Source organism: Pezoporus wallicus, unplaced genomic scaffold (genome assembly GCF_028554395.1).
Source record: "Pezoporus wallicus isolate ANWC-B61680 ecotype Strahan unplaced genomic scaffold, APGP_CSIRO_Pwel_v1 contig_13659, whole genome shotgun sequence".
In the NCBI taxonomy this organism is placed as follows: Eukaryota; Metazoa; Chordata; class Aves; order Psittaciformes; family Psittacidae; genus Pezoporus; species Pezoporus wallicus.
In genome coordinates, this window is record NW_026636258.1 from 240447 (window position 1) to 268349 (window position 27903).

Sequence of the window (27903 nt, forward strand, 5' to 3'; positions counted from 1 at the left end):
ACGTTTTCCCCCTTACAAAAAAAGTTGTACCTCATCGCAGAGAAATGGCACCATCTATTACCATGTAAATTACTGCAGAACGCATCCAGGCACAGCTCCTGCTTGGGATCTTAAAAGAGAATATATAGCAGTGTAACCTTCTGTTTCTTCTGGCTTTTAGACAACCCATGCTGACCCTTCTGAAATCACAGATTAAACCCCAGCCAACTAAAGGACAGTCAGTGCTGGATGGTTTTGCAGTGTCTGTGGAATTGTTTCTTTCACCAGTTTCCGCATTCCAAGTCTCCAGACTTTTACAATAACATTTTCTGATCGTTGCAGGCTGCAGGTCTTGGTTTCTTCTGGAGTTCATCACCCCATCAACTGTTGTCCAGTTTCTGCTGCACACGTGTGTAGCTTGGTTCCAAATCACGTGTGTTTCTGATGTTGTCTCTTGATGCCCTCTGGAGCAGTGTCACTTGTATGTTAGATGCAGCAGTCTTATTTATCATAGTAGTAACAGATAAACATCCCACTTCATAAATGCCAGATATTCCTCTTGGAGATCTTACTTTCAATACTAACTCAGGTCAGCTCATCTATTCGAACTACCCATTCCAGAATGGTTTGATTCTGATATAAACAGCCTGATGTAGCATATAAAATGTATTCACAAGATCTAAAAATACCTACAGAAATGAATGACTTTATGAGACTGAGCAACTTGGTTTTCCCTTTGCTTGCCCTTGGTTTAGTCTTCTATGAAAGGTGTCTTTTCCTTGGTAAACGCTGTTAGAACTATGGTGTCCACTGGAAGTGTGGTTCCTTCTAATACAGCTGTGTCCTATCAGAGATGTAGTTATATTGCTGCAGGAGTATGTTTATCAGTAACTGTATCCACGCTAAGACAGTTTTTCTGGTTTCATTACAGCAAAGTGTAATGGGCATCCTCAAACAACAGTTGAGATTGCTCAGTGAGACATCTGAATTTGTTAGCTCAGAAGTGTAACTTCATTAAGATGGATTAGCAATCAGATGCGTAAGGAAAACAAAGCTGTCTTGGTCTTGCAGACATCTCTAATGAGCGATGGGAAACGTTTTGAGAACCATGGGGCTGTCAGGGTATGATCAGGAGCACAAAGTCTGCTGGCATAGACCAGAGTTTAAATTTCCAGAGGATGTTAGGTGTTGGAGCAGTCTGAAGTAGCTGCAACCTGAGCGTGTCTGGTATGGAGTCACTGGGATGCAGTAAATCGCCATCAGAACGCTGGTTTTTGCAGAGTGAAGGTGAACTTTCAGTGTCACTTTTGGTACTGATCAAAGATTTCTGTTTGCCTCTGCTTCATCCCTTCCGTTTTACAGCTGCTCTCCTCTGTAACAGCGAGGCACGTTTACAGACGTGCTGTCCTGCTTCCCAGCAGACATCGCCTGCCTTCACTTCACATTACTGCATGCTGTCTCATGCCCCCCCCGGCCCACACACACATATGCTGGCCTCCTTGCACTAAACCACGTGCTGCACCCCACACGCTTCTGGAGGCATTCTCTCTCCCTCTCTCACACACCCTTTCCCTCTTGTCTCATCTTTTAGTCACTTTCTAAAGATGCTGACGCTGATTTGTTTGAGGCGGTCGAGACCTGAAACACTCTGAGAAGAAACGTGCTGGAAGAGAAACACATGGGAAGAGAAAAAGCTCATAGTAGTTTTCGTTGTAGCTCTTTTGCACAAGGCTTCCTGTGTGGTGAGCGAGTGATCTACGTAAGGATGCTTCAAATAGAAAAACACTCCCAGAAGAAATCTTAAACCCTATGCAGAAAAACAAGAGTGAAATCTCCCTCTTTTCTACCCTCTGTCTCCAAAATACGCTTTTCCACTCCGTAACCAGCCCTAAACTCAACATGAGGGTCTGTGTGGGCTCTAACACATACGTATGGGGGAGTGCACATAAAGCACCAGTCAGTAATGATCTTTCTTTGGTTTTTCTTCCTCTCCTCAGTTTGTTGCTCAGCCAAACTGCCAGCAGCTACTAGCAACACTCTGGTATGATGGCTTTCCAGGATGGAGGCGGAAACACTGGGCAGTAAAACTCTTGACCTGTGTCACCATTGGACTGCTATTTCCTGTGCTATCCGTGGCATATCTGATTGCACCGAAGAGCAGGCTGGGACTGTTCATTAAAAAGCCATTTATAAAGTTTATCTGCCACACCGGCTCTTACCTAACCTTCCTCTTCATGCTCCTGCTGGCGTCGCAGCACATCGTCAGGACTGACCTTCACATGCAGGGACCACCTCCCACCATCGTGGAATGGATGATCCTGCCCTGGGTTCTAGGTAAATCACAAACACAAACATGCCTGAGCCACAGTCTCCTGACTCGCACCCATGGCAACTGTGGGGAGACTCATTCCTGATCTCAGCATCAGCAGCATGTAAAGAGATTTGGCAGCCAGCTTCAGTAACTGCATAAAACAGCTGGGCTCCTTCTGGAACAACAGATCCCATTGGCCTAGGGCTCTTCTGCTGTTCATATTGCCATCTGACATGCCATCAGACATGACCCTGAGTAAACCGCAGCAGACACAGCTCTCTCCTTGCTTCCCCCATGCTCTGTGTGAGGAACGGGTTAGGAATTAGCTTCTGGGTCATGCTAGTAACAAATAGTGTCACCTCTCATGCTGGCTTAGTTCTGCTGGCTGATACGTGGCAGAAGGCAGTGCCCAGAGCCTGACTCTGCTTTCACCCTCTCACTGATCTGTGCCCAGAGCCAGTGCACAGGTACCAGACCTGATTCCTGGGGTCCCAGACTCCCAAATAGCCTAAGGCTGGCAGAAAAGATAAATCTCACTCTGCCGTATGCCTCTGTGCTAATAAACACCGACTAAATCAATATCTACTGCTCTAATATAAGCACTGGAAGGAGAGAGTGTTTATTACAAGGAGGCTCTTAACTGCAGTCACAGTGGGCAACCACAGCTGTGAAGAAAAGGTGCCAGTGTTCCTGAGGGCAGGACGTACGGGTGAGGTAGTGAGATGGGACAGGAGAAAGCAGATAGAGCCTCTGAGGGAGAAGAGCAGAGAAACCAAGTTGGATGTGTTTTTTATGAGCAAGAAGCATTTACCCTCTCAAACTGAGCTTCAACACAAAGGCAAGCAAAAACCTGAGACCTCCATTAGAAGCATGATCTCCCCTTTAACTACACTCACATCTCCTTTGCTGTGCCATGAACATGTAGCACCACTATGAGCTGGGGTGTTACCAGAAGGCCTGCTCACTGGAAGTGGTTTCCATACCTTTACAGCTCTCCTCCATCCTCTGCCAATACAGCCCTGGTCAGTTCATTGCAAAACCCCAGAGATCAGGTACCAGTGAATTAAGACTGTCTGGTAGGGGGCAGTGGCCTGGAAAGCCACACTGATGCTGGTGGAAAACAAGAAAATAAGAGTTGCAAACAAAATCCATTCCAGTGGTGACCCAGGGCACTTTGCCTCTTCCATAGCTCTACCACAACTTACAAATGGTAACTCAAGGCTCACCATCTTGTTAAACTGATTTATGCCATTGAACACATGTGTTGGTAGAAACTCCAGCATAAGCTGAGGAGGTTAAACGTCTCTATTGAGCTTAGGTGATCTCTTCACTTTATCCTTAACTTTGTGGTTAAAACTGAGGGAAATGGTAAACATTTCAGCAAAATTGATTAGCTGAAGGATAATCCATTAAAAAACCCCTGTCAAAGTCACCTCTTACAGCTGCCTGCTCCTCCTTTGGAGTTCCTGTGTTTTGGATAAGTAGGGATATTGTGGGACTGTGTATTGAGAAATTAGAACAGTTTCACCAGCATAAAGGTTATGGTTTAAGAAATATTTTCCACAATAAAAGGAGAGAGAGAGCAGGCACACACGGCATTGCTGTAACTATAGTAACCAGCAGCGATAACTCTCTATAAATACAGTGCATGAGTTCTTCAACAGGCTCCTCTCTGTTGATTTATTTCATTCCATGGTTTTGTGTGCATGCAAAGATTTGGAGGCAGCTGTAATAAAACCACCCCGTTGGCCTTGACGTTGCCTGACCATTGACCTGCTGGCTGGCAGCTGAAGAGCTAAGATAGATATTTAGGTGTTTGCAGCAGTTCATTTCAACGTTATCTGCTCTTCAGATCGAGCTTTCAGGTCCTAAAGCTGGAGTTGCTGGTAGCATTTCAGTGACCACTGCAGTGTCCTGTGGTTAGGGACCGGCAGCAATTTGGGTAACTATGTTGGTAATGCACCTAAGGTGTATTTTGTTGGTTTCTTTTTCTTTTCATATGTTTCGGGTCTTCATTCAAGGAAAATGTTGTAAACTGAGTAATTTAAAGTATGTGGGGGCTCTATAGATACTCTCAGAAGCATACAGATGATGAAGGAGCCTAGCTGCCATTTGCTTTTAATGGGACTTATGCTTTCAAAAATGCTTAAACAGTTCTACAGTAAAGGACACGTAAGTTACTTAGAATTAGAATTGTGAGTCTAGCAGTCAGGTAAGGAACTTCAGAAGCTGGCCCTCTCCCCACCAGCCCCAAGGAGGTAGAGTGAAGGTTAGCAGGTGCCAGAAATGATTACCAGAAGGCATTTCAGAGTTGAGATGATGGGCTCTGGCCGTACCCTCAGGAGCAAATATTCACCTCACAGAACCCATAGCCGTATCTGACACCAGGTGAGTCAGTCCCACTGCCAGGCTGCAGTGCCTTTCTTCCTGCCGAGTCCTACCTTTTCTCACAAGTGGTCCCAATGGGCTTTTTATGCAGCAAGAAGCATCAATACAGTGACTGAGCACAGAGAATGAATTCACTTCTTCCTTCTTTGGTGTGATATTTCTAGGTCAGGGAGGAAATGTACTGGCACACAGAAGCCGGTGCTAGTGTTGCATGTTCTGCAGAGACAGTCAGGAAAAATCAGTGCTGTCCAACTGAGCAATGAGTTACTGATAGTTTCTGGGAGAGCAGACAATCTGTTAGAAACTATATAAAATACAGTGGCATAAATAGTTTATTCGTGTAGAACAAATTTGACCTGAGCCAATCCGCTCATACTAGCTGTAATTAACATACATTTCAAGCAGTTTCCTTGTGTGTATGTCTGGAGCCCTACATAGGAAACCTGGGTCTTTTTCATCTCTCTCTAGACTCCATTCCCCACAGAGTTGTAAAATGCTTCATGATCAGCACTATTGTACTTTGTCAAAGACAGGAGGGATGAGACACTTTTTCCAAGCTATTAATTTAGAATTGTCTTTTATTTCAGCAGGTATACACAGTGCTTTAATGGCAAATAATACCTTGTCATGTCAATGAACTCTCTTTCTTTCTACAGGTTTTATCTGGGGAGAAATCAAGGAGATGTGGGATGGTGGATTCAATGAGTATGTACATGACTGGTGGAATCTGATGGATTTTGCAATGAACTCCCTCTACCTTGCAACTATCTCCCTTAAAATTGTTGCCTACGTCAAGGTACGGTATCTTGGGAGAGATAATTTGTAACTCGCTTCTGAGAACTGTAGTGCACAGGGTAGTAGCTGTCAAAATCAAAGAGAAAAGCTGCTTTTTCACCTGGAAATTCACCTGGAAAGCTTAGGAATTTGTTTGGAGAATGCTCATCCTTCTCACCCTGACATTTAAATCAAGACTGAAGTAGATTGTTTGGGCAGTAGGTAGAAGTTTCCCCATTTGGTGTCAATTTTGTAGCTCCTTAGTTGTCAAACATCCGTTTTGTTTTCCATACTGACGCTGGACATCTTTCAACAATTCTAGATATAGTGAAAACATGAATCTAAAATAAAACAGTAAAGTTAAAAGCAAGAATAGGGTTATCTGAAAGCATCTGCAGCCAAGATTTATAAGCTGTGAAAAGTCTACCAAGAAAAGCAGGCCTGCTAGTAGGAGGCTTCTGTCTCATACAAAAGAGTCAACTTATTCTCTTCAATATATAGCTTTAAACCATAGGCAAAGAAATGACAAAGGAGCATGCTGGAACTTTGATATTGTGTAGACGCTTCACTGTCATCTTCCATTGATGGCAAGAACGCACAGCAGAGCTCATCCTCAAAAGCACCTTCCACATTTATCAGCTTCTGATGCTCCATTTAGCGTATGCCCATGTTTTGAAGCCAGAGAATGGCCTGAAGCACTTTCCTTCTGTCTCTCTGTTTCAAAGACCCAGACAAGGCACAAATGGTCTCCTGCAAACTTCTTTATGCAATGGCTCTGTGACTTCAGTCTGTGCGTGCTTGGCCTGGTTCTTCTCTTGGTCTGAATCTGCGGTAATCTGCAGTAACTGCACTGCAGTGAGTGTAATTACACAGGTGTAAATCAAGTAATTGAAGTCTGCTCCTTGGCCATTTGTGCACTTTCCAGGTTCCCTGTGCTACTGTGTTGGTTTTGCCCTGCTAGAAGAATACTGCTTGTTTTAGCCCAGCTCCTAATAACCAGGACAAGCACTTCCCCCAGGTAACCTTGTTTAGTCCCACCCAAGCATGTGCACAGGCAGAGAGGAAATGAGGAGAAAGCAGCACAAAGCTCATTGACTCCACCATGGCAAGCAGTCTGCTGTGGGGTCTTTTTAAAAATCCAGGATGCTGCATAGCACTGAGTTAGCTTTTCAAAGGGAAGAGCTTTAACATAGCTGCTGCTCCCTGAAGAGGCAGCTCTGTAACAGCATCAAAGCAGGAAGAGATTACATCTTTTTTCTCCCAGGATTCAGAACCAGGGAGGAAATTACAGACTTGAAAGGTTGGCCTTTAAACTGAGAGCAATAAAAAAAAATAATGCTGGAAATGGGAAGATTCACAAACAAATCTTAAAATGTTAACAATCTTGTTCTTTCTCACACACAAATGACTAGAAGAGCTGTGCATCCATAGACTTACACAGTCACATACTGAGATTTAAGCTCATAGCCAAACCACATGTACAAAGGAGGTACAGCTTTGTTTGTATACTCTGTAAGAGCTACAGTTACTTACAGGCTGACTACAAAGACCTATATGCCAGTACACAAAAGGAATATATCTGTCTCTGAGTACAGATCAGACCCTCTTGGATTAAACCTGGCTGATCTAAGGTCTGCTCCAGTGTCAGACAATTCTGAGAGGTGCATAAAATCTCCTATCGGAGTAGTTCTGAACCAGCATGCCCGCAGAAGTTCCCTTCTAAGTGACCTATGTCACTTAGAGGCTGCAGTATGCTCTGAAACATGAGGATATATAACACTGATAATGGCTTCAAAACCTTTTGCAACATGATTTGTAAAGGTTTTTGTTATTTATAGAACAGCCCTGAGCTGGAAAAGGCTGGGATATATGCCAATATACCATGTTCTAACACTTCTTAGAACTTCAAAGGATTACATGGACATTTAGATTTCTGCCAAATATCAGAAAAATAAATTGCAAACTGACACTAATGTTTTCCATCCTTGTTTTTATGTGGCGACTTTTTCTTGTTTTGATTTGACTGGTTCCAAGACCTGACCCTAATATCATCCAATACCAATGAAATCTTCCGGCTAATTATAGGGTAAAAATACTTTCTTAATCAGCTTTCCTTTGTTGCATTGAATTATCATGTAATGAGGAAGGGTAAATGTGACTGCCTGGTGTAACTTACTTGTACTAGTCTGAATGCATCTCTGCTCTGTTTCATTTTGTGATGCCCAACCCAACCAACTCCAGCCTCCCTAGACACCCAGCTTCATTAGATACCTCTGAAATCTTTTATCTGTGATGGCTAGGTTGCTCTGAAGAGTCTACTGATTACCAAGCAGGGATATATCATCAGGGCCAATATATGACCCTAACAAGCTGCTTTAATAATAGATGTGAGATGAAGATGACCTTTTCACATACCTTTACATGCAGTCTATGCTAAGCCCTAGCAGAGGGACCCTGGGCTGCTATGTCCAGGCAGCATGCAGAAGAGAATTGCAAACAGCTATACAAATCTGCTGTCTGTGCAGGGGAGACTTTCCAATCCCACCCACCCACCCCCAGTGCTGGATACTGGCAAAAAGTTAACATGGCTACCTGTTTGTAAGCATTTTAAGACCCATCTTCAAATCAAGTTAACAGGCGCGGGTCATGATGTTCATGTAATAAAGAGCAGTTTGGAAATGTCAGAAACAATCAGAGGTCATGCTGCAATGCCTTTGTATCATGTCTCAGCTCCGCCATACAGAGGAATTGTTTGAAATACCAACTTGCTTTCAGCTGTGTCCTTGAAAGAAAATTGTGAGCTCACATGTTGGACCTTCAGATTTAAATAGAAAAGTCCCCTAAATTCATCTGTCTCTGATGTTTCTTCCTTTTAAGAGACACAAAAATTATTTTAGGAGTCCTAAACACACTGGCTGCACTGTTAGCTATATATTCCAAGTACATTTTTGCCTTTTATACATGGGAAATGAGCAGAGACAAATGTTAAGAGGACAATTATTCTTGACATTAAAATGTCTTTGACTCCATTCTGTTGTGCCAGCGTAGTTAAGCCAGAGTAGTTAACATTTATACAACCAGCTCGTTTGTGTAACCTATTTGCATCTGGCTGCTCTTTGCTCAGAAAATGCTTCTGCTTTTACAGTTGCATTACAAACCAAGTTAATGTTATAATTGATGCACTCAAATGTATCCAGTGCTTCAGCTGTAATTAGGACCTGTGCTTTAGCAACTCTCCTAAAATTGCCATGGCAAATTAACTAATAAAATTAATTTGAAGAAAGTGTTTTGTTTCTGGGCTGTTGGCGAGGTTTTGAGATTACCAGGGAAGGAAAGCATCCATTTCTTAGGCTCACCAGTTCATTGCTTCCCCTCTTCCCTCCTCCATCCCCTGGATTCTTCCAGGAATGTGCAAGTGTTCTCAATGTGCGATCATTTTTAGGAGCAAAAGGAAAGAAAAGGTAGTGGGGAATTTCTGACCTGAACTCTTTAAGCATTGAAATAGGTTGTGGACGAGCCCGTGGACCTGAAGGACCTGCAAACAGTGAACTCAGAATTCAAAAGCCTTGTTTTCTAAGTTTAGGCTAAGACCAGCCAATGTTCCAGAAGCCTCTGAAGAGTCTAAAACTACTTCTCATGGTAGCGGTTACATGTATTAGAGGATGCGTCTTTTTACGTTATCTGAGAGCAGTTACAACATAATTAACTTTTATACCCTTGTTATTTCTTTCAGTATAACGGTTCTCGTCCAAGGGAGGAGTGGGAGATGTGGCACCCGACTCTCATTGCAGAAGCCCTCTTTGCAATATCCAACATCTTAAGTTCCTTGCGTCTCATATCCCTGTTTACAGCAAATTCACACCTGGGACCCTTGCAGATTTCTCTGGGACGCATGCTGCTAGACATCCTTAAGTTCCTTTTTATCTACTGCCTGGTGCTTCTGGCTTTTGCCAATGGACTGAACCAGCTTTATTTTTACTATGAGACCAGTGCCTCGGAGGAACCCAACAACTGCAAGGGGATCCGATGTGAGAAACAGAACAATGCCTTCTCCACGTAAGAGGTCCTTTCCTTTCCATTTGTAAGCGTGACTTCCACTGTCACTCTGTTACCTGCCTTTGCCTGGTGTCTTGTCGCTGCGCTGACAGTGCCCTTATTTATTCATTTGCAAGTATCAGGTGAGCTGGTTGATGCTGCAGGAAAGGTGTGAGGGAACTGGGGCAGACATTCTGCTGAGCTTTGCTATCAGAAAGACTTACTTATGTCTGCAAGTTCTGGATGAAGCTGTCACCCTATGTGATCCTGAAACTTACGTTTTATTACGGCTGTGTTCAATCCCAGTGTGTTTCAGAAAGCAAGGATACTTTGGCCATGATAATTGTAAAGAAGGAAAGAAGGAGAAGCTAAACAAAATGTAGCAAACAAGGGAGAAACATAAGAAAAAAGACATCAGTCTCACCCAGGGCTTTTTTATGCACACATGATGACGTTGCAGGCTTCTCTGCTTTCCTTGCGGTGCGGTGAGACTACAATCCCAGCAAAACCCTTTTTTTGCTGGAAACGCTGATACTTTACTGAGATGTTGGCATGGAAATGGCTGTGGTGACAGCTGGCAGGGCTGAAAGAGATAGCACATGCTGAAAAATAACATGAATTCTCTTTCTGATGTATTTGTTTTAATTACTAATAGTGCAAATAATTATAATAATCAGCCCCTGTGCCTTTGTTCTTGCCGCTTGCACAGTACTTAAAACACAATGGGAAGAGAAATAAATAAAGCACGGTCTAGAAAAAGGCCTACGCCCTGCAAACAAGCAAACCAGAACTGTTGTCCACCAGGCTATGCTAAATGAAGTGAAACTTGTCATAACGCCCAATAATTCTCCACCCTTCCTCAGCTGAAGGCTTGAGGTTAAGAAAGGATTTGTGACACACTTGCACTGTTATCAAAAGCAGATGATGGCTGAGGCCACATGATGAGGTGGGGAGAGGAAAGGCTCCAGCACTGCCCTGTGGGCTCTGTGCTTTAAAGAAGCAGGGGGTTTTCACAGGATAGAGCCCAGCTTTACAAGAGCATCCTGACTCGATAGACCAGACACGCTGCTGGTTTCCACTGCAGAGCAGGAGCACCACAGGCTTGATTAATTTTCTCGGGAAGCCCCCCTCTATCTGGAAGGAGTGAATGGAACTGCACTGTGCTAATGAAAAGCAGAATTAAAGACTTCGGTCTGGTTTGTATGTTAATTGCTTCCCATGCCCCAGAAATGTGCCGTGCTGCCCTTGCAAAGGAATCAAGTTAACACAATCCTATTCCTTGACCTGCGTCCATACTGATGCAGCAGCCAGAGGGAGAAACGTTTGGCGAGCACAGTGTTTGTTAAATGGCAACTTCTAGCACAGGAAGGAGCAAACCCAAGTTCAGAACCAGAGCCTGCCTTCCCCTGGAGCTAGGGTGAGCAGATGTGCTTAGTTCTGCGTTCTAGCTTGGGCCTGTCTCCACTGCAAACCAGTTGCTTTACGGATTTCACTGTCAGCAGGTTAGGGGAAAAAACAACAGCAGGATTTGACTGAAGAAAAAGGGCCTTGAGTCAGTGGGGAAAAGAAAAAGCTCTTCAAGCCTGTAAGAAGGTGTAATATCTTGGGAAGTGGCAATGATACAGAACCACTCGACAGAAAGTGTGCAGATCAGCTTAAATACAGACCACAGTTTCTCCCACCCTAGCATTCAGTTTAAACCCCCTGCCAAGGAGAATGTAGCACAGAGAGGAAATTGAGGGGGCTCAGCCTTTATGGCAGAGGCTTGTGTAAAACAAAATCGCAGTGGGAGGGGATCCATTAGGACCGAGGTCTCCTGGCAGGGGACAGAATGCTCCGCGGTTACTTTTTGTTTGAGACTTGCTTAAGAAATGTATTTAACATGTTCTTAAAGGTTTAAATAGTCGTTATTAACACCCCCGGTACAAGCTGACACTTGGCCCCTGAGCAGATGCACAGCATGGGGGACTGGCTGAGAACAAGCAACCTGCAGAACGGAACATTGTATTGTTGGGCTGGAGTGAGTTCAAGTCAGAGCTGGTGGTACCTCAGGTTTGCTCATAGTTCATGCCTAATGAAAGAATAAATGTAAAAAGCTTTCAATCAGTACCCTTTGATTCCTGCCAGCATTTCTAGGCGCTCACACAATGAGACCTAATTTCCTAAGGGGAGGAAAAGCAAGACGCCACTCGTGTTTGTACAGCTTGTTTAAAACGTGACACCTATTTACTGCTGCATTATTTCCTATTAGTCCCAAAGGATGGGTTTAATATTTCTTGGTGAGGAAATTTTCTGCATTGCGAACACAGATCATGGGAAAGTAATATTCCTTTGTGACAGCAATGAGGTGAAGTCATGAATAATTTAAGGTTTTGTGCTTCAGCCTCACCTTGGAAAGCTTGGGCAATTTGAAAATGTGTTTATTGCTGTGATTCTGGCAGCTGGAGGAAGGAGAAGAGAGAGAGGAAGAGGAGGAAGGGGTGGAGGCAGTCACACCTCGCTGCCTACTCTCCTTCTCACTGGAGGGACACACTGGTGTCCAGGGCTGTTCCCCAGGGGCTGCAGGAGGGTTCCTGCAGCAGAGGAGCACTTGCTCTCTGTGGAGAGATGGTGGTGCTTTGGGATTTATCCAGTTTGCTTCAGATGCAGGATGTACTCATCAAGAGGGGGAGTCTCTCGATCGCAATTAACAAAATTCCCTTTCTAAAGCTGCTTCCCCCAAGTAGGGTGCTTCTTGGGTGACATGGTTTAGTGTGAGGTGTCCCTGCCCATGGCACGGGGTTGGAACTGGATGATCTTAAGGTCCTTTCCAACCCTAACTATTCTAGGATTCTGTTCCATGATTCTATGAGTGGTGTGAGCCCCACCTGAAACAATTACTGTGGAAAGAGATCATGGTTCTGACCTGGCATTAAACACTGAGGAGAGAGTAACTAAGCCTTACTTCTCTGCAGAGGTGCAGAAACCAGTTGCTGTCTTTTTCATGTCCACATGTAAACATGTTTGCCTTAGTCTGGGCCCAAATTATACTCCTGGTTAGTAGTGTGAATTCAGAGCAATGCAGTGATCTCTGGTTTCAGGTTCATGACAGGAACCTCTGTCTCCCCTGAGCCTAATCAGTACTTCTGCTGCTAATAGTTAAAAGATAGCTGGCACTCTCGCGTTTTTAGCAGGGGAATGTTTAGCATTCTTATTTTACCACCTCACTTACTTAACAAAGCTAACAAACAGCCTGACTTTTGGGAGAAAGGATTTTTGCTTTAAAGAGTCTTTATAGTCTTGGCCAGTGAAAAACGTAAGATATGTCCACAAAATACAAAGAAACGAAATCCCCATACGAAGCAAGGGGGTTACATGTGGAGCAGATGCCTGGAGAAGGCTGGGGTACAGATTCCTGGCATGTCAAGTAACGTATCTGAATTGTTTGCATTGATTTTTCCAGTAGTAGCTTTTGAAAATACCTACTGCCCTCCGGCCAAAATGGGAACTCTTAAACAGGAATATAAATGTCATTTTTTGATTATATAAATGCCATATTCTGGAAAGCCAGAACAAAGATGCCCAAATAGAGCAATTATTTAGATTGCTGATTATGTATTTGACGTGATTGCGAAAGGTCACTTGTCTCTGGCTGAAGCAAATAGAGACCTGGGATGATCTCATCAGCTGTAAAGCACAGTGAGGTCAGGTCTAGTTCATCTATGGAAGGAAGACTTCAAAAGAAGAAAAACCTCTTGAGCTGAATTAAAGTGATGACTCTCATCTGAGTCATTTCTGATCAGTCATTACTGATCAATTCTTGCAGTGCTGTTGCCGGCCCTGCGCTGCGGTGGTGTTAGCTGCTGCACAAGCAAGCCACAGAGAGCAGCATTTTTGACCTCATGCGCTGCAAACTGACAGGGTCTTAGCACACTGGCCTGGCTCACTTGCAGCCAAATCAATGGCAAGCTCTCAGCCTGTATTAGAGCAAAGGTGCAAGTCAATGTGGTTTCTCCCATCTCCTACCTCATGTTGCATTGTTGTTGTGCACTGTTTAACTACTGCGGTCATGCTGTACTTGGGGGTGGGTTCCCTGAACATTGAGTCTGCAGATGTGTTAATGATGGAGGCACTGATTGAACAGGAGAGTTTGTGTCTACAGATAACAGCAGTGTCACAGCACAGCAATTCTAATTAGAGGGAATATGTCGTGGCTGTTCTTTCGGTGTGTGTAGAGCGCAAAAAGGAACTTTGGGTTCCTTCAGGGCACTTATGCTTGCTGCACCTCACAATGATACGGACAGGGTTCTTGGACAGGTAGCAAATGTTGATGTGACACAGCTCTCACATGCATTGGCCAATGGGTCACTGTGGCTGGAGTGAGGACTGTCCCCAGGGAGAATAAATGGCTGCACTGAGCAGCCACTTTGGAGTGCCCCAGGCTTCTGATGCCTAATGTGTTCTCTAGCACCTGAACCAGGCATTGTTTTCCATTCCCCAGAGCCAGGCAGCCAAGTAAAAACCTGTTTTTATTTGCAGACTTTTCGAGACCCTCCAGTCGCTCTTCTGGTCTGTGTTTGGTCTGCTCAATCTCTACGTCACCAACGTGAAAGCCAGACACGAGTTCACAGAGTTTGTTGGGGCCACTATGTTTGGGACCTACAACGTCATCTCCCTCGTCGTGCTGCTGAACATGCTCATAGCCATGATGAACAACTCCTACCAGCTCATTGCTGTAAGTTATCTCATTCTCTCTCTCTCTCTCGGCTTTTATTTTTCTTCCATGTGCTTCATCTGTTTGGCTTGCAGCAAATGCGTATCTTCTGGGATGCTGGAGGCTGCTGCCTCCTGTTTTTGACAGCAGATAGTTGGGATTTCTACTCACTAGCCTAAAATCATGCTTGCAGAGGAGGTTTTGCTCAGTTTGTAATGCTACCTCAGTGGAAAAGGCTTATCAGCTGTTATCTGCCCTTGTCACCTCACTGGTCACCTTGGCATGAGCAGCTGATTTACTTGGCAGCAGAGAGGGTATCTAAAAGGAAAGCCTTCCCACTGCTTCTTGGTGTTGGGCTTTAACTTGGGGTGCTATTTTTTCCCCCTCTCTCCTATTACTGTTCTCTCGTTTGAGAATGTGTCAGAAGCCCAGTCCTGTAATTTCTTACTCCACAGTCTTCCCACTGAAATTAGATCATTGCCATCTGTAACACCAGCCAGCCTCCTGGCAGCTGACACTCTAGACCCATAATCTCCGAGCCACCTCAGCGCAGGATGGATCTGAGCTGCCAGTTGGCTGTAGAGCCAGTTTCAGACCTTATCTTCATTTGAATGTTCAGAACTGGTCTCTACTGTAATCTCATTCTGTGTACCTAAAAGCCAATCTGCACATTGATGATTAAATTTGTCAACAGATTGAAAACTGCAGCAGCGTGGCCCTGCATTTTAAGGCTGTTCAGGTAAATTGCACAGACAGTATGGAAGGAAGTTAAATCTTGTGTGCACAGTACTTAAGGTAAATCAACGGGCACTTACTTTCCAGTGCTGACACCTAACATGATAGGTTTAGAGCTAGTGAGATGATGAAGTGTTACATCACCTGTGAACAGAAACAGGAGTTGGGAAAGTCATTCGTCTCCTCAGCTGCTCACTCAGTAGAGACGCCATGGAGACTTCCTTCTCTGCTCTTGGATTTACTCTAGAACATGAAACAGAGGAAAAATAGAACCAGCACCAGCTCTCCTACTGTTTTCATTCCCAACTTCCTGGACAAATCTCTGGGGAAATGTATGGGTGAGCTCCTTTCCTGGCTAAAGCACACGGAGAGTATTGAGTTGTCTGCTGGAGCAGGTTCCAAAACCGCTGTTTCGAGTGGCTTATAGATTTAGTTACCTGGCCACACTGAGCACAGACCCAGTCAAACCGGTGATACTTTTGGACACCTGATCTTTATCACGTTAAAAAGTATGAGAAAAACTGGACCATTTACCTTCCAAACAAGCAGAAAGGCAGCTTATCACAAAGCATCAGGGAGCTGTATCAGTCTTTCAGTGCTTTAAGTGCTTTCTCTTTGTTCAGTGCTACTCCTCACATTCCAGGGAGACTGGAATGAGGGGCAGGAAACAAAGATACTCTCCTTGGCCTTTTTGTCCCATTCCCCTTCCTTTATTGTCATCAAATAGGCTTGTCACTGACAGAAAGCCCAAACCTAAGATTGGCTAAGAACAGCAGTATTTTCCATTCACTGGGACACAAACCACTCATCATTCTTTTCCCTGAGTAATCTGAGTGGTTCAGTGACACATTACAAACCATCCCACATGACTTCAGAGACCCATCATAACAATTAACTGAAGTGAATGGTCCAGAGCAGGACTTGTGTTAATGTTTTTGGAGCAGTTGGGAACAGTGAATTGCGAGATCAAAAGGTATTGTTTGTGAGAGGCCTGAAGGTGAAGGACTGAACTCACCGGATAAACCTGGCCATAACACCCAATTCAGCATGCATGAGTCCTTACTCAGAGGAAGGATAGTGAAAATGCCACAGGATATTCTTTGTCACTTAAGCTGTCATATCGCAATGGCTGCTGAGAGCAGTGACATTGCTTGGGAAGGCAAGAGCAGTCACTTCCAGCCCCTTCTCATGCAGCTTGGTGTTTGAAGCTAATAGTTCTGCGTGCTCACAGCATTCTCTTGGGGACAAGTTTTCCTCGTGTGACAAACATCAACTAATCTCTTCCCTGAAGAAAACAACTCATTAATAGATGTTGCGCTTTACAACTGTGGGTCAGTTTTTAACCTCCTGTAATCAGCTCTACCCCTTTCCGAATCACAGTAGACTGGTTGCTAGACTGGGCATTTCTTCCTCCTGGTATTTAAATTACATTGAATACACATGGAATGACAGTGTTCCAGGGAAGAAGGAGGGGAAAGGACCCTTGGGGTGGGGTGGAGGTCTTCTCAAATACTTCAGTAGGAAACCTCGTGCCATGTGCAGGGCTCTGCAGAGAAATAAGATGAGCTAGACCCCAGGGATGAGAGTGCATCTCTGCTGTTGATTTCCCTGCAATGGAGTGATCAGGACACCTTAATTAATTCCACTTGCTAATGAGCCAGTGGCACTGCTGCAATGCAAACAGTCTTTCTCCCCTGCTTTTTTGCAGGGACAAATACATTAATGCATTTGTAGCAGTTACTCATCAAGTTAGCGTCTCTCCATTGTCTCCTATATATACATCAATTCTGCTGTGTATTTCTTCACTCTTCATTGTGTCTCCGCAGTGTGGGGCTTAGGGCTCGGTAGTTAGTTAAGCACTGTAGGTGCACACCGTGAAACCACAGGGTTTCTGTGGAAGGCAGAGCAAGGCAAGCAAAGAGTAAAACCTCCACACCGCTCTGAGTGATTCCTCACCCACAGGAGGAAGAATTTTCCTGCCATAATTTTGTTGGGGTTTTTTCACTAAGCTATTTCAGCCTTCAATAAACGCATCTTTCTGGGGGTACCCCGAGGCAGTTTCAATATTGATTTCTTTACATGCAGCCCATTTTTCTCTTTTGCCAAACTGGTTCCAGCAGGCACAATGTTTCACTGCCAAAGCAAACAAAATCCAAACACACACCAGCATTTGCACCGCGTCTGTACTCGAGGATCAGAATGTTCTATGCAAGCAGCACATAATGCGGCTGGGTGTGATGCACGGCCGGGTCCTCATCTCAATACCTTCCAGACGTGACAGAAATACCCTCACCCGATTAATAGCAGAGGAATACGTCATGATGGCAAGAGGAAGGACAATGGAGCTTATCTGAGAGTAGCCAGGTGACTCCATCATTCCTAAGTGGCAGAAAGTAGCAGAGTGGGTAATGAGGACACTTCATCTGATAGCCTGCTTCTCATAGGAATGCCACTTGCCTGTTAATAGTTACACAATCTGTAATCTCCTCAAAGTAATGTGGCAGTGGGTGGTACTGGGGGTCCAAGGGTACATTTTGAAGGGAATTAGCAATCTACACACATTTTCTGAAAGCATGTTCCTTATGGACACATCTGTGATGCTCTGGGAAGTCATGCAGGAATTAGTCACTGGAACTGTACCAACAGTTCTGACTCTGCAGCTGCAGGAGCAATGGGAAGCAAGATCGACTGAAGAACAGCAACTAAGACCCATCCGCAGGAGGAAAACCGTAGGGGTGTGAACTCCTAATCTGAGTGCCAGGTGAGTGAGAGAGATAAATGGCACACACCAGCACTGCAGCATGAGGCATCCCACTGACATACTAAGCAGAGATTTAAGCATCTCGAAAGGAGCTTTCAGGTGTTTTAGGAAAGTCCAACGATGCTTAATACTGCAGGGATAGCAAAATAGGCCCGAGAAAAATGACCTCTAACTACTGTGAGTGAAAATGAAGGTGTTACAGCTTCAAGTGTGTCATACACAGTGTATGTGTGATGTTGGAATGACTTCATTCTAGCAATAGGTATTAAGTTATGAAATTGGTTTGTATTTTGTATCCTCCTGTTGGTTTGCATGTCTTGTTATTTTAAGCTGGTTCATCTCAGGCAGCTGTGACTGCAAAAGACAGTATATATATATTATATGTAGTATATATAGTATATATATAATATATATATTTGTACTCTGGGAGTGTATGACCAAGCTGAGACACAGTTGCCAGTGTTAAGACTGGAGAACTTAGGGCCTTGGACACCAAACTAGGATTGCAGTTTTAAATGATGGCATGAGATAGATCGGATTAGTACATATTGTGGAGGGCAGGAATGAAAATGGTAAATACTTGGCACAGCAAAACAAAACCAGTGCAGTAAACAGAACCAGTTGGTATGTGCAGCTAAAAATAAGTGATTGCTTTCAGGAGATTAAGCGTAGGGATATTGTACATGGAATTCTGCATAGCAGAGAACTTAAAATGAAAGCACAACGGAATATAAAGACTTCTCAGCTCCCTGTTCCATTGTTTCGAAGGTAACCTTGGATTTCCCCCAGGCAGTAGTATCAAACTTTTCTTCATCTACAGAGACCAAGAATTCCTCCAGTTTTCTGCACCAATTGAGCTGCCTCAGTAATTGGGCCCCAGTCTAATTCACAACAGCAGCAGAAATTCTTTTCCCCACTGTGATCTATGACCCTTAGTACTGTCAAAAAAATGTTGCACCTCCTCTGCTTGCGTGACCTGCACAGTTATTACTTGGTGGCTTTGCCAAGGAAGAACTTTATGAATCTATAAACTTAGTTCAAGATTCACAGCTCGACAGGGTTTGAGGTGGTAGATTGCTCCCCTGTAGAGAAAAGGCCAGCTCCAAAGCCTGGACTCAAATCAAAGCTATTACAAAGCATCAGGAAGGTGTTCATCTCACAAGCCCTCAGAACCATTCATTTGAATTTCTTAGGAGAAATTGAGATGCATTTGGTTTTTAACTCTGTCATACAGCAGGAAATGAAATTACGCTCTTATTACACTCCTGTTGCCAGTATGAGCTGGGATTAATGTCTCCTGAAGTTTTTTATGATGTAGCAAAACAACTAGGCTCTGGAAAGGGGATTAAGTGGTTCTTTGGTATGCTGGATGAGTGAAATACCACTGATTGTCCCCCAGTTTTATGGCCCTTGGGGACTCCAGCTGACCAGCACACGCATCCCATTCCGTTGGTCCCTGCCCGCAAGCAGGTAATATGCTCCAGTCTTTGCTTCATTCTGCAATGCAGCTGTAATTACCCAGATCTCAATTACTGCGCTCCCAGAACTCATCTGTGTCATCAGTAATAATTAATTGAAATCACAAGCTCTCCTGAACTTACTCGAGGCCTTTTGTGACATTTGGACGGGCAGATTCCTGGTACATCTCCCTGCGGAGTGCGATACGTGTCGAGAAACGCTGGACCCCTGCTCTGCAGGTCCCTCCTGGGTAGCTTTAGAGGAGTGGGATCGATTCCAAGGCTGGATGCTCTCTCTGTGGCTTTTGACTCGATGTGAGGGACCCCCAGGAGCTTTTCATTTGAAAGTGAAGGGAAAAACATTGGAGCAGCAGCGTGCCAGGATGCTGCCGTACAGCTAGTGGCCTGCGTGTGAAATTAGCCCGGAGCCTTGCTCTAGACTGGCAGGCAGTTAATTACTTTTTGTTAGCAAGCTCAAGTATTCATTTGAAGGTGTAGAACTGTTTGTCTTTTTGCTGGCTTTGGCCTAATTACATATAACCCATGGACTTGAATCAAGTTGTTAATATTCATCTGGTGTTTGCAGAGCCTCTAAATGGAAGCACTCAGTGTGCTCTGACTTCACACGCAGCATCTTTCTTCTGCTGTTAGACTAGACAAAACTAATTCTCCATCCTAGAGGCCAGTCCTGCAGACCCCTGCCCACGAGAGTATTGTCACCAGGATCAGCAAGTTAATGCTGTCTGGTGTTTTCAGTCTTTGAAACCCCAGATATTTACCTGACCCTGTGTACCACCACGGCCAAACCGTTTCGAGACTTAGAGGAGCAAAACCATTACATTTAAGTGAAAACCAAGACAAGCTTGCAATCTACAGGTGACCCCTGGTCTGGATCAAGATATTACAGGGAATTTGCTGGCATTTACACAGGTGGGGTCTGGTTTCTGGGGTGTAGTTAACACACCAGTGCCCTGCATGACAGGTCAATAATTCTCTGCCCATTTCGTGCAAAGCAGCGCAGCAAGGTTTGCTCTTGCTACATGACAGGAGCTGAAGTATCCAGATGGAACCACATAGGTTGCAGCCCCCTGCATTATCCCATCTTTTATTTAGGCCTGACAAGCTCAATTAGCATTATCTTGCGCTTCTGCATCAGGGGGACTTCAGCTAAAAAGGCAGAAGAGGAAAAGTGAAAGACAAAGGAAAAAATACTGAGGAAAAACTAAAAGGTTTTATCTTGGAAGAGCTTTCACCTGATGCTGAGCAACGGCAACAGCTATATTAAGAATCCCCTGAAACATGACTGTTTAGATGCCAGTGGTTCAGAGATTTCCTTTCCAACACACTGCAGTCCAGCAAATAAGTTGATGCTGATTTTATTACAGGTGAAATAGGAAACATACAACTCCATCCAATTAAACAGGAAGCTGTCTCATAACCTGGATGCTGTGCTGTGGCTCCTGGGCTGTGTTCCTGTTCTCTGGTCCGACTCCTGCAGCTCAGACCCTGGTTTCAGAGTCAGCTTCATCTCCTGACTCAATGCTACCTGCATGGCTCAGGATTCACTTGGAGACTTGAGCGATCTCATACATTTATAATGGGTCCCTTTCTTCGGGCTCAAGGATATATTTAAATGACTGGGATGTTAACTAAGATTCTTCAGCAATTACTCAATTTTTGGCAGCTCAGCTCAGCTCAGGCACTGCATTAAGTGACTGTACAAGCAGGCTGATTTCCAGAGGTGTTGGGCACCTGCTTCTCCTGCTGGTGGGATGACCTTTAGAGACTCAATACAAGACACAGTCAAGCTTTGCTGAGGAAAGGCAGCTTATGACCAGCCAAAAATACTAAAGCATCTGGTACCTGCGTACATGTACACGGTTTCATTCCTTGACTATGGGAGTTTGGGAATGATCGTTTCATTCTTTTAGCTACTTGAGGAAGGGACATAAGGGCTGTGGACGTATGTGCACAACAAGGTTGTAAAGCATAAGGAGAGACAGTGAGGCAGAGCTTTGCTTCAGGGAAATGCCAGCAACACAGGAAAACAGCTCCCAGGGTCAGGGCGATCAGGATTTCACTGTGTTCCTACCCTCCTGGTCAGCTCCATGTGACCGGGTACTCTGGTGAGCATTCCTGTAGCACAGGAGTCAGCAGCAAAGACCATCAAATGTAGTTGGTGATTGTTCATAATCAGAACTCAGATCTGAAAGTTACAAATGGCCCTAAAGAACACACTAAATAAACTGTTAGACCTTTAAATACCTGTGTTGCAGTTGACATCATGTTTCCCAGCTGATGGCACAGCCTTATTATGGCACAGAGTGGATCCTGGGATCTGGAATCCACATGTGGATCCAAACTGGGATTTTTCTTCTTGGGAAGAATTTCTCTTGGAAACTAAAAAAGAAAAAAAAAAAAAAGGATAAATAAATAAAGAGGGGTACAGAGAAATACCTGATTCTCCCCTGTATCTGGCTCCCACCAGTCCAGCAATGGATTTGAAGACAATTCTTCCTTCCTGCTCCAATCCCAGGCTGACCTGCTCTGCAGAAATAAAGGTAACGTTCTGGAAATAGCGCAGGTAGACACGAGGGGAAGTGCTTTTCTTTATGCCATAGAATTACATCAGCACTCTGGGTTACACCTCAGCCCACCAGTTCTCTATGGGCATGTGTGAATTACTTGATTTTGACCTGGCTGGAGGTAGTTAACATCACCAGCACAGATGCACCTTATCTCTCTGACCTTCAGCATGAAAAGAGGCTCTTATCAGGCAGTGATAAAGGAGAGGGAATGGATGGCAGGAAGAACAAAGCCTTAGTGATATCTTTTTCATTGTTTCTTCCCGCTGAGGCTTTTTCAGAGAGCTGTTTGTCTGCAGGACCTTCCTCCTGCTCTGATTTATTTGGCTATTAAAATAAAACCTGAACTTTGCTGGAAGATGACTGAAATAAAAAAGGTGTCAGTTCACATAATTTAACTGCACTAAAACCAGCACAATCCGCAGTTCGGTGTTTTCGCAAGTGTAATATTCCCTGGCCTTCTCATTAGCTATCTTTGTTTCTATCCAATATGCTGGTGGGAGATGAAAGGTAATTGATGTATATATATAACCTAAATACATTGTGGAATGTAGCGCAGTCAAGCTATAATAAAACTGTTAATTATGAGTATATTCTGCACATGGAAGATATAAATAGCAGAGATGCTAAAGCATGCATTTTCCAAGTACAAACAAACTGATTCCCCAGAGCTGGGAAAATCAGCCAGCTCACAGTATGGAGATCATCTTGGGAAGCTCACAGTATGGAGATCATCTTGAGAAGTGATGGCCAGAGGAGCAGCTCATCAGGGAGGTCTGCCTCTGGTGTCCTCCAGAGTGAACGCCTGCGCTCTTGGCTCCACCTTCTGTATTCACAAGCCATTAGTGGCTTTCTTTTCTCCTGCAACCAGTGACCTGCACAATTCCCATGATTTCCAAGTCTCTTTGGCTAGGCTCCAAGGATGGAGTCCTTTATCCAACTCATTACTCACTGCTGTTGCTGTGCTCTGTGTCTTGTTGACGCTGAACTGGCCATTCCCTTGATCTGTTTGAAGTGATGGACCTTGGACACTGCAAAATTAAGGCAGCTTTTCCTCCTTTTCCCTGTTACAGTGTGGTCTTTTAGGGGCTTTGCCATGACTGGGATCTTTATCCAGCTTTCAGGGTTTTAAGGCTCAGTCCCATTGATGGCTTGTTTGAAACGTCTGCTGTGCGAAAGTTCTGATTTTGGTGTTCTTCTCCCTTGCGCTCTGTTTGATTCCCTCACCTAAGGGCCTTGCTGCCATCTGCCTGTACCAGATAAGGAGAGTGCTTTTCTGGAGTTAAGTCTTTACCTGTATCCTAGCACTGGTGTTTCTTTATGAGTATTTCTTCAGGACCTGCCGATGTTTCACATCCTTTTCCTTTCCTGTGCTGGAGCAGAAAGGGCCACAGGGAGCAGCTCTCCCTGCCCATGCCTATGCCCGTGCTGAGTGCTCACACACGGGCTTTGCTCTGCAGCTCTCCACACAAGGCACCTTTTCCCTCTCATCTGAGTGCTCCTTCCCTTTGTATGTGCTGGTTTGAGTCTGCTGGGGGCTGGTTCTCTCCAGGCTTTGCCACTTGCCCCTCTTCAAAGCAGTGTGGGTCTGTCCCGGGGCCACCACAGCTCCCATGGTATGGAGGGCTGGTGAGGATTGCGTTTGCTTTACCCAGTCATTTTGTGCTAGGCAGCGCTTCCATCTCTTCTCTGGCTGCCTCATTCCCTCACTGTTCTAATTGCTTCTTCTACTGCTGGATTGTCCTCCTCTAGTAATTTTTCTTGTATCTGAGATTGATCCTATTAAGTTCTTATCCTTCAGTATGTCATCCCCGGCTGTGAAAGCAGAGTCATTTGTTGGCAGCTGCAGCTGAATTACCTGTGCATTAATTGCCTTTGTAGGTGCCTGATTTCTCTCACAGACTTTTTCTTTCTTTCTGTGACATATTTTTCTTCAGAAGCTATCAAACACCGTTTACCTCAAATAGGCTTTTGCTGCTCGAAGCTCTGAGCTCCTCATTAAACCCCCAGGCTCTGCCGACGTTACCACCAGTTTGCCCAACACATATTGCAAAATGAACAGCTATGAAACTGCACAAGAGTTGTCTGTGTCAGGTTCTGTAAAGCATAACTTTCCCCTGACCCCTTTTCTGCAATGCTTCCTATTCAGGACACACCAGGGTATATTGTTTGTGCTAGCCTGCCCAAAAGCTGATGTATTTTCTGTGCTGTTTCTTGCTCTGGATTTAGCAGAGAGCAATAAAAAGGCATGTGAGATGGAAATACACTAAAGAGAGTTTAACGACTTCTCCATAGGCTGCAGATGAGATGTTGGTGTTCACCTGTTTAAGGTGAACTCTGTGTCTCCTTCTTCCTTCCTAGAGGAAAACACCACATCCTGGGCACTCCTGATCTCATGGGGCTGCTGCTGACACCTCCTGGGACAGCAGCAGGGAGCAATCCTGCTACTCCGGATGCAGAAATGCTTCTGCCAGCATTCCCGGCACAACTGGAAAGCTGCCTGTGCCTCCTTCCAAGGCACTCAGCCATGGCCAGACAGCCTGGTCCCAAGGGCATCGTCACAGCCATCTGTGTCTGCATCTGACAGGCAGCAGCCTGATTTCCAGCTTAGCCCACTGACTGTTGTATCATAAAACACAAGAAAAGCACACGCAGCCCTTTTTGTGCCAGCTAGAAAGATGCTGGGTATCTTTATTCTTTCCTAATGGGCATGGGGAGGATTTGCATCCCAGGAACACGCTTCTCAGTGCACCTCTGTGTAGAATCATAGAAGAGTTTGGGTGGGAAAGGACCTTAAGATCATCCAGTTCCAACCCCCTGCCATGGGCAGGGACACCTCACACTAAACCAGGGCACCCAAGGCTTCGTCCAACCTGGCCTTGTAGTCTAGGGGAACTTAAGTAACTGGTTATCGTGTTACTGTTTTGCAGTGGGTAGGTTTGAAGCTCTCAGGGTGCCTGGCTGCTGAGCATTACCATCACCTCAGCATCGTGTTTTAGCAGTGTCTTTGTACCACGGCACTAATTCAGAGCTAACCACAGTGTGCAACAGCAGAGCGCAGGGAGCTGCCACAATCCATTTCATAACCTGAACTCAGAACTACCCCAGTGCTTCCAGGGATGCTAACTCAGCAGTCATAAGATCGGGCTCCTGTGCCCCGCTTTGCCACAGGCTTCCCACAGGACAGCCCCGTGTTTCAGCTCCTGTGTGCTGGAAGTAGCAGCCTTTTCATCCATCAGCTTCCCAGCCACAGGGGAGCTGAACACACAAAGAGGTTTGTGAAACTAGAGGCTGCGGCAGTGGAAACCACCTCACGCAGAGGACTGGAACAGCCTGGGTCTGTGCTGGCTGGGTCAGTACCAGCTGAGAAACTGGCTGTTACTTGGCAAAGGATGATCGAAACCATATGGCCCAGCGAGGAGATGGTGATGGAAATCTTTCTAGCAAAGGTTTGATGAGATGTAAACAACAGATTTTCTACCCAGAGATGGAGATGAATGCTGGAATTACCCCGGACCATTAGTGTAGCAGGTAATGATATAAAATGTGGCACATCTGCAAATACACCGCTTTGAGTGAATTAGAAAATCCTCACAACTGCTACAGTAAGATGGCTGCAGCGATCCCACAGGGAAATCTTTATGGGAGATTAATTCTCACTTCAAATGGCAGAGACTTGCAAGAGGATTCTGTGGCCGGTATGACACATCCACGCTGTGATAGTAAGTCACACATCCCTTTTGTTCTCACGGAGAAGCCGAGGGCTGGTTTCTGAGTTTATGTGTTCTTTGAGCTTGCGGGCTTGGCCCCTCTTAAGAAGGGGAATGTTTTATAGCTGTAATGATGAGCAGTGCTTGAAAGTAAACGGTGATGAGAACAAGGGCAACAGCAACAGAAGCTCAAAGAGAGGACAGTGAAATCCAGACTCGGTTTTAAATTCCTAGCAACAAGGTCACGCTCTCAGCATTAGTGGATGCGTGTCTTTAGCTTATCATGAGCGTTACCAAAGAGCTGCCACCCGAGAGCGCTGTACGGGACAGCGAGGAGCCCGTCCGTACCGCGCGGTGCTGGAAGCGCCTCGCCTCGCCACGGCCGGGCGCTGCAGGGCACATCCGTACCGCTGAGCGACCTGGGTCAGTGCCCGCGCCGCCTCCTGCCCTCCCTCAGGAACCCGCTCCTACTGAAGCCTCCCGGGTTGTGTCCGTGCGGGATGTCCGTGGGAGCGGGCTCCGACACCCACCTCCCGTGACCCACACTTAAATCAGCAGCCAGCGCAGCACCGCAGCAGGGCCCGGGCTGGCAGTGTTCAAGGCCAGGTTGGACACAGGGGCTTGGAGCAAGCTGCTCTAGTGGAAGGGGTCCCTGCCCACGGCAGGGGTTGGAGCTGGATGAGCTTTGAGGTCCCTCCAGCCCAAACCATCCTGTGATTCTATGAGATGCTCCAAAAACCTGGAGCACATCTGGCGGTCCCCGTGGCCATGTTCACAGCCAGCGCAGTGACCGAGATACAGGCTGTAGCTCAGGAGTGCTTCAACTCTGAATTGGGTATTGAATGACTGGTGAAGCACGGTATTCCTGGTACTCACCACAGGAGAGTTAGGAAAACTGTAGTTTTGTGTGTAGGTTTCAGTGCTTATAGCACTAAAGAGAGCTCTAACGAAGGAAATGGCTTCCTGGCACACACAGGCATTCTCAGTAAAACTGCAATGTCTCTTTGCTGTGTTTGCAACACAAAACTGCTGCCAGGAGCCCTCATCTGATTAGTTCAGGTCCTCAAAACATCAAGGTGAGTAATTGAGACAGGCTGGGCTTGTAAACCCTGGGGAGCTCACAGCAGCAGCAAACAGAAAAGGTACTTTGAGCTTTGTATGGAGAGCCTGTCTTTTCAGAGAGCTTGTGTTGCACTCACCAGTTGAGCACAAGATGAACTAAATACAGGCGGGGTTGAAGCCAGTGCCCACCAACCTCACCCACAGACACTGACATCAGCAGGGATTTGGTCAGAACAACCACAAAACTTCCCTAATGAAGAGCTCCCACTAAGTTCCACAGCACTGCCCTGCACCTGCCTTCAGTCCCTGGTCAAGCCCGTGTGGTCCCCTTCAGCTATTTAAAACTGTAGGGACAAAAAGAAACCTTCGCACAGAAAAGAATTTTAGCCCTTTTCTTCCATTCCCACTCATTTGCAGTCCCCGAGCTACAGCTCTGCCTTACCTTCCTCTGCAGACAGCATCCACATCCCCTGCTAAACTGCCTCTGCCCAGGACATGCCCTTTCATAAGGTGCTGAAGGGAATTGCTGCCAAGTCACCACACCTGATCCCACCCCACCTCCGCTGAGCCTTTGATGGGCCTTTGTAGAATGGCAGGGTGGATTTATAACCTTCTCCAAGCTGCCTTCTCCCTTCTGACTCCTCAACAGGACCTCGTTGAGTCCTGTTCACACTGGAGCAGATTCACACCTGCTTCTGTACTGACAAAGAACTGAACACATACACGTCTCTATCCAGAATAACAGCCTTTGCAGTCTCTTTCAGCTACTGCCGTACCCCAGACTCTGCAGCTGCCCCAGACAGTGCTGTCAGTGCTGCCACGTGGGAAAGGTTCACTCACAGTAGGGCTGAGTAACTCAGTGCTGATCTCATGCAGGAAGAGACAAATGAAGAAGAGATGAGCAACGCTTGTTCTTTTATTTTCTTAGTGGCAGTTACTGCTGCAAACTGCATTTTTTACTACCCGGAGCTTCATTTCCACCAGCATCAGCTTCTAATGCTTCACAGTGATGCTGCAATTTCCTTGCTTAGGGGGACTGTTAATGTGTGAGGCAAGAAGGCGCATGGCACGCTGCTGCTCTGAGTCTACCCGTGGCTTGAAAACAGCCCTTGCACTAAGCTGGCAGGGGAACAGTAGTGTTCTAGGCTGATTCAGGCCATCTGCAGAGACTAATGTGCTCCTGGGCCACTGAGGCTCTCAGTTTAAACCCAGAGCTGCACATAACCTGAATACACCACTAAACCGGAGCTCAGCTGCACCTCACTGTCCAGATCTGAGCGCATTTCCCCATGCCAGAACACTGGAGCTCAGCCACAAAGCTGGTGTAGTGATTCTTTGGGCCTAATGTTCAGCCATATTTTACTCAAACTCCCTGTCCTGCACCTCAGTGCCTGTTTCTGAGGGCTGCAGCAT

At 45.5% G+C, this 27903-nt stretch overlaps 1 protein-coding gene and 1 long non-coding RNA gene across 2 annotated transcripts in view; one reads left to right on the plus strand and one right to left on the minus strand.

The window, feature by feature from the left end:
• Positions 1-27903, plus strand: part of TRPC5 (transient receptor potential cation channel subfamily C member 5) — a 94591-nt gene that overhangs the window by 61102 nt on the left and 5586 nt on the right. Inside the window, exons 4-7 of the mRNA XM_057399443.1 lie at positions 1977-2313; positions 5335-5474; positions 9186-9508; positions 14006-14201. Coding sequence (XP_057255426.1) covers positions 1977-2313; positions 5335-5474; positions 9186-9508; positions 14006-14201 — 996 coding nt within the window. The remainder of the gene's footprint in view (positions 1-1976; positions 2314-5334; positions 5475-9185; positions 9509-14005; positions 14202-27903) is intronic.
• Positions 1101-21532, minus strand: LOC130593933 (uncharacterized). The gene is made up of 5 exons (XR_008970924.1): positions 21399-21532; positions 15060-15158; positions 9912-10070; positions 2199-2309; positions 1101-1217 (listed from the first exon to the last, which is right to left on the minus strand). It is a non-coding gene; the product is annotated as an uncharacterized LOC130593933 (long non-coding RNA).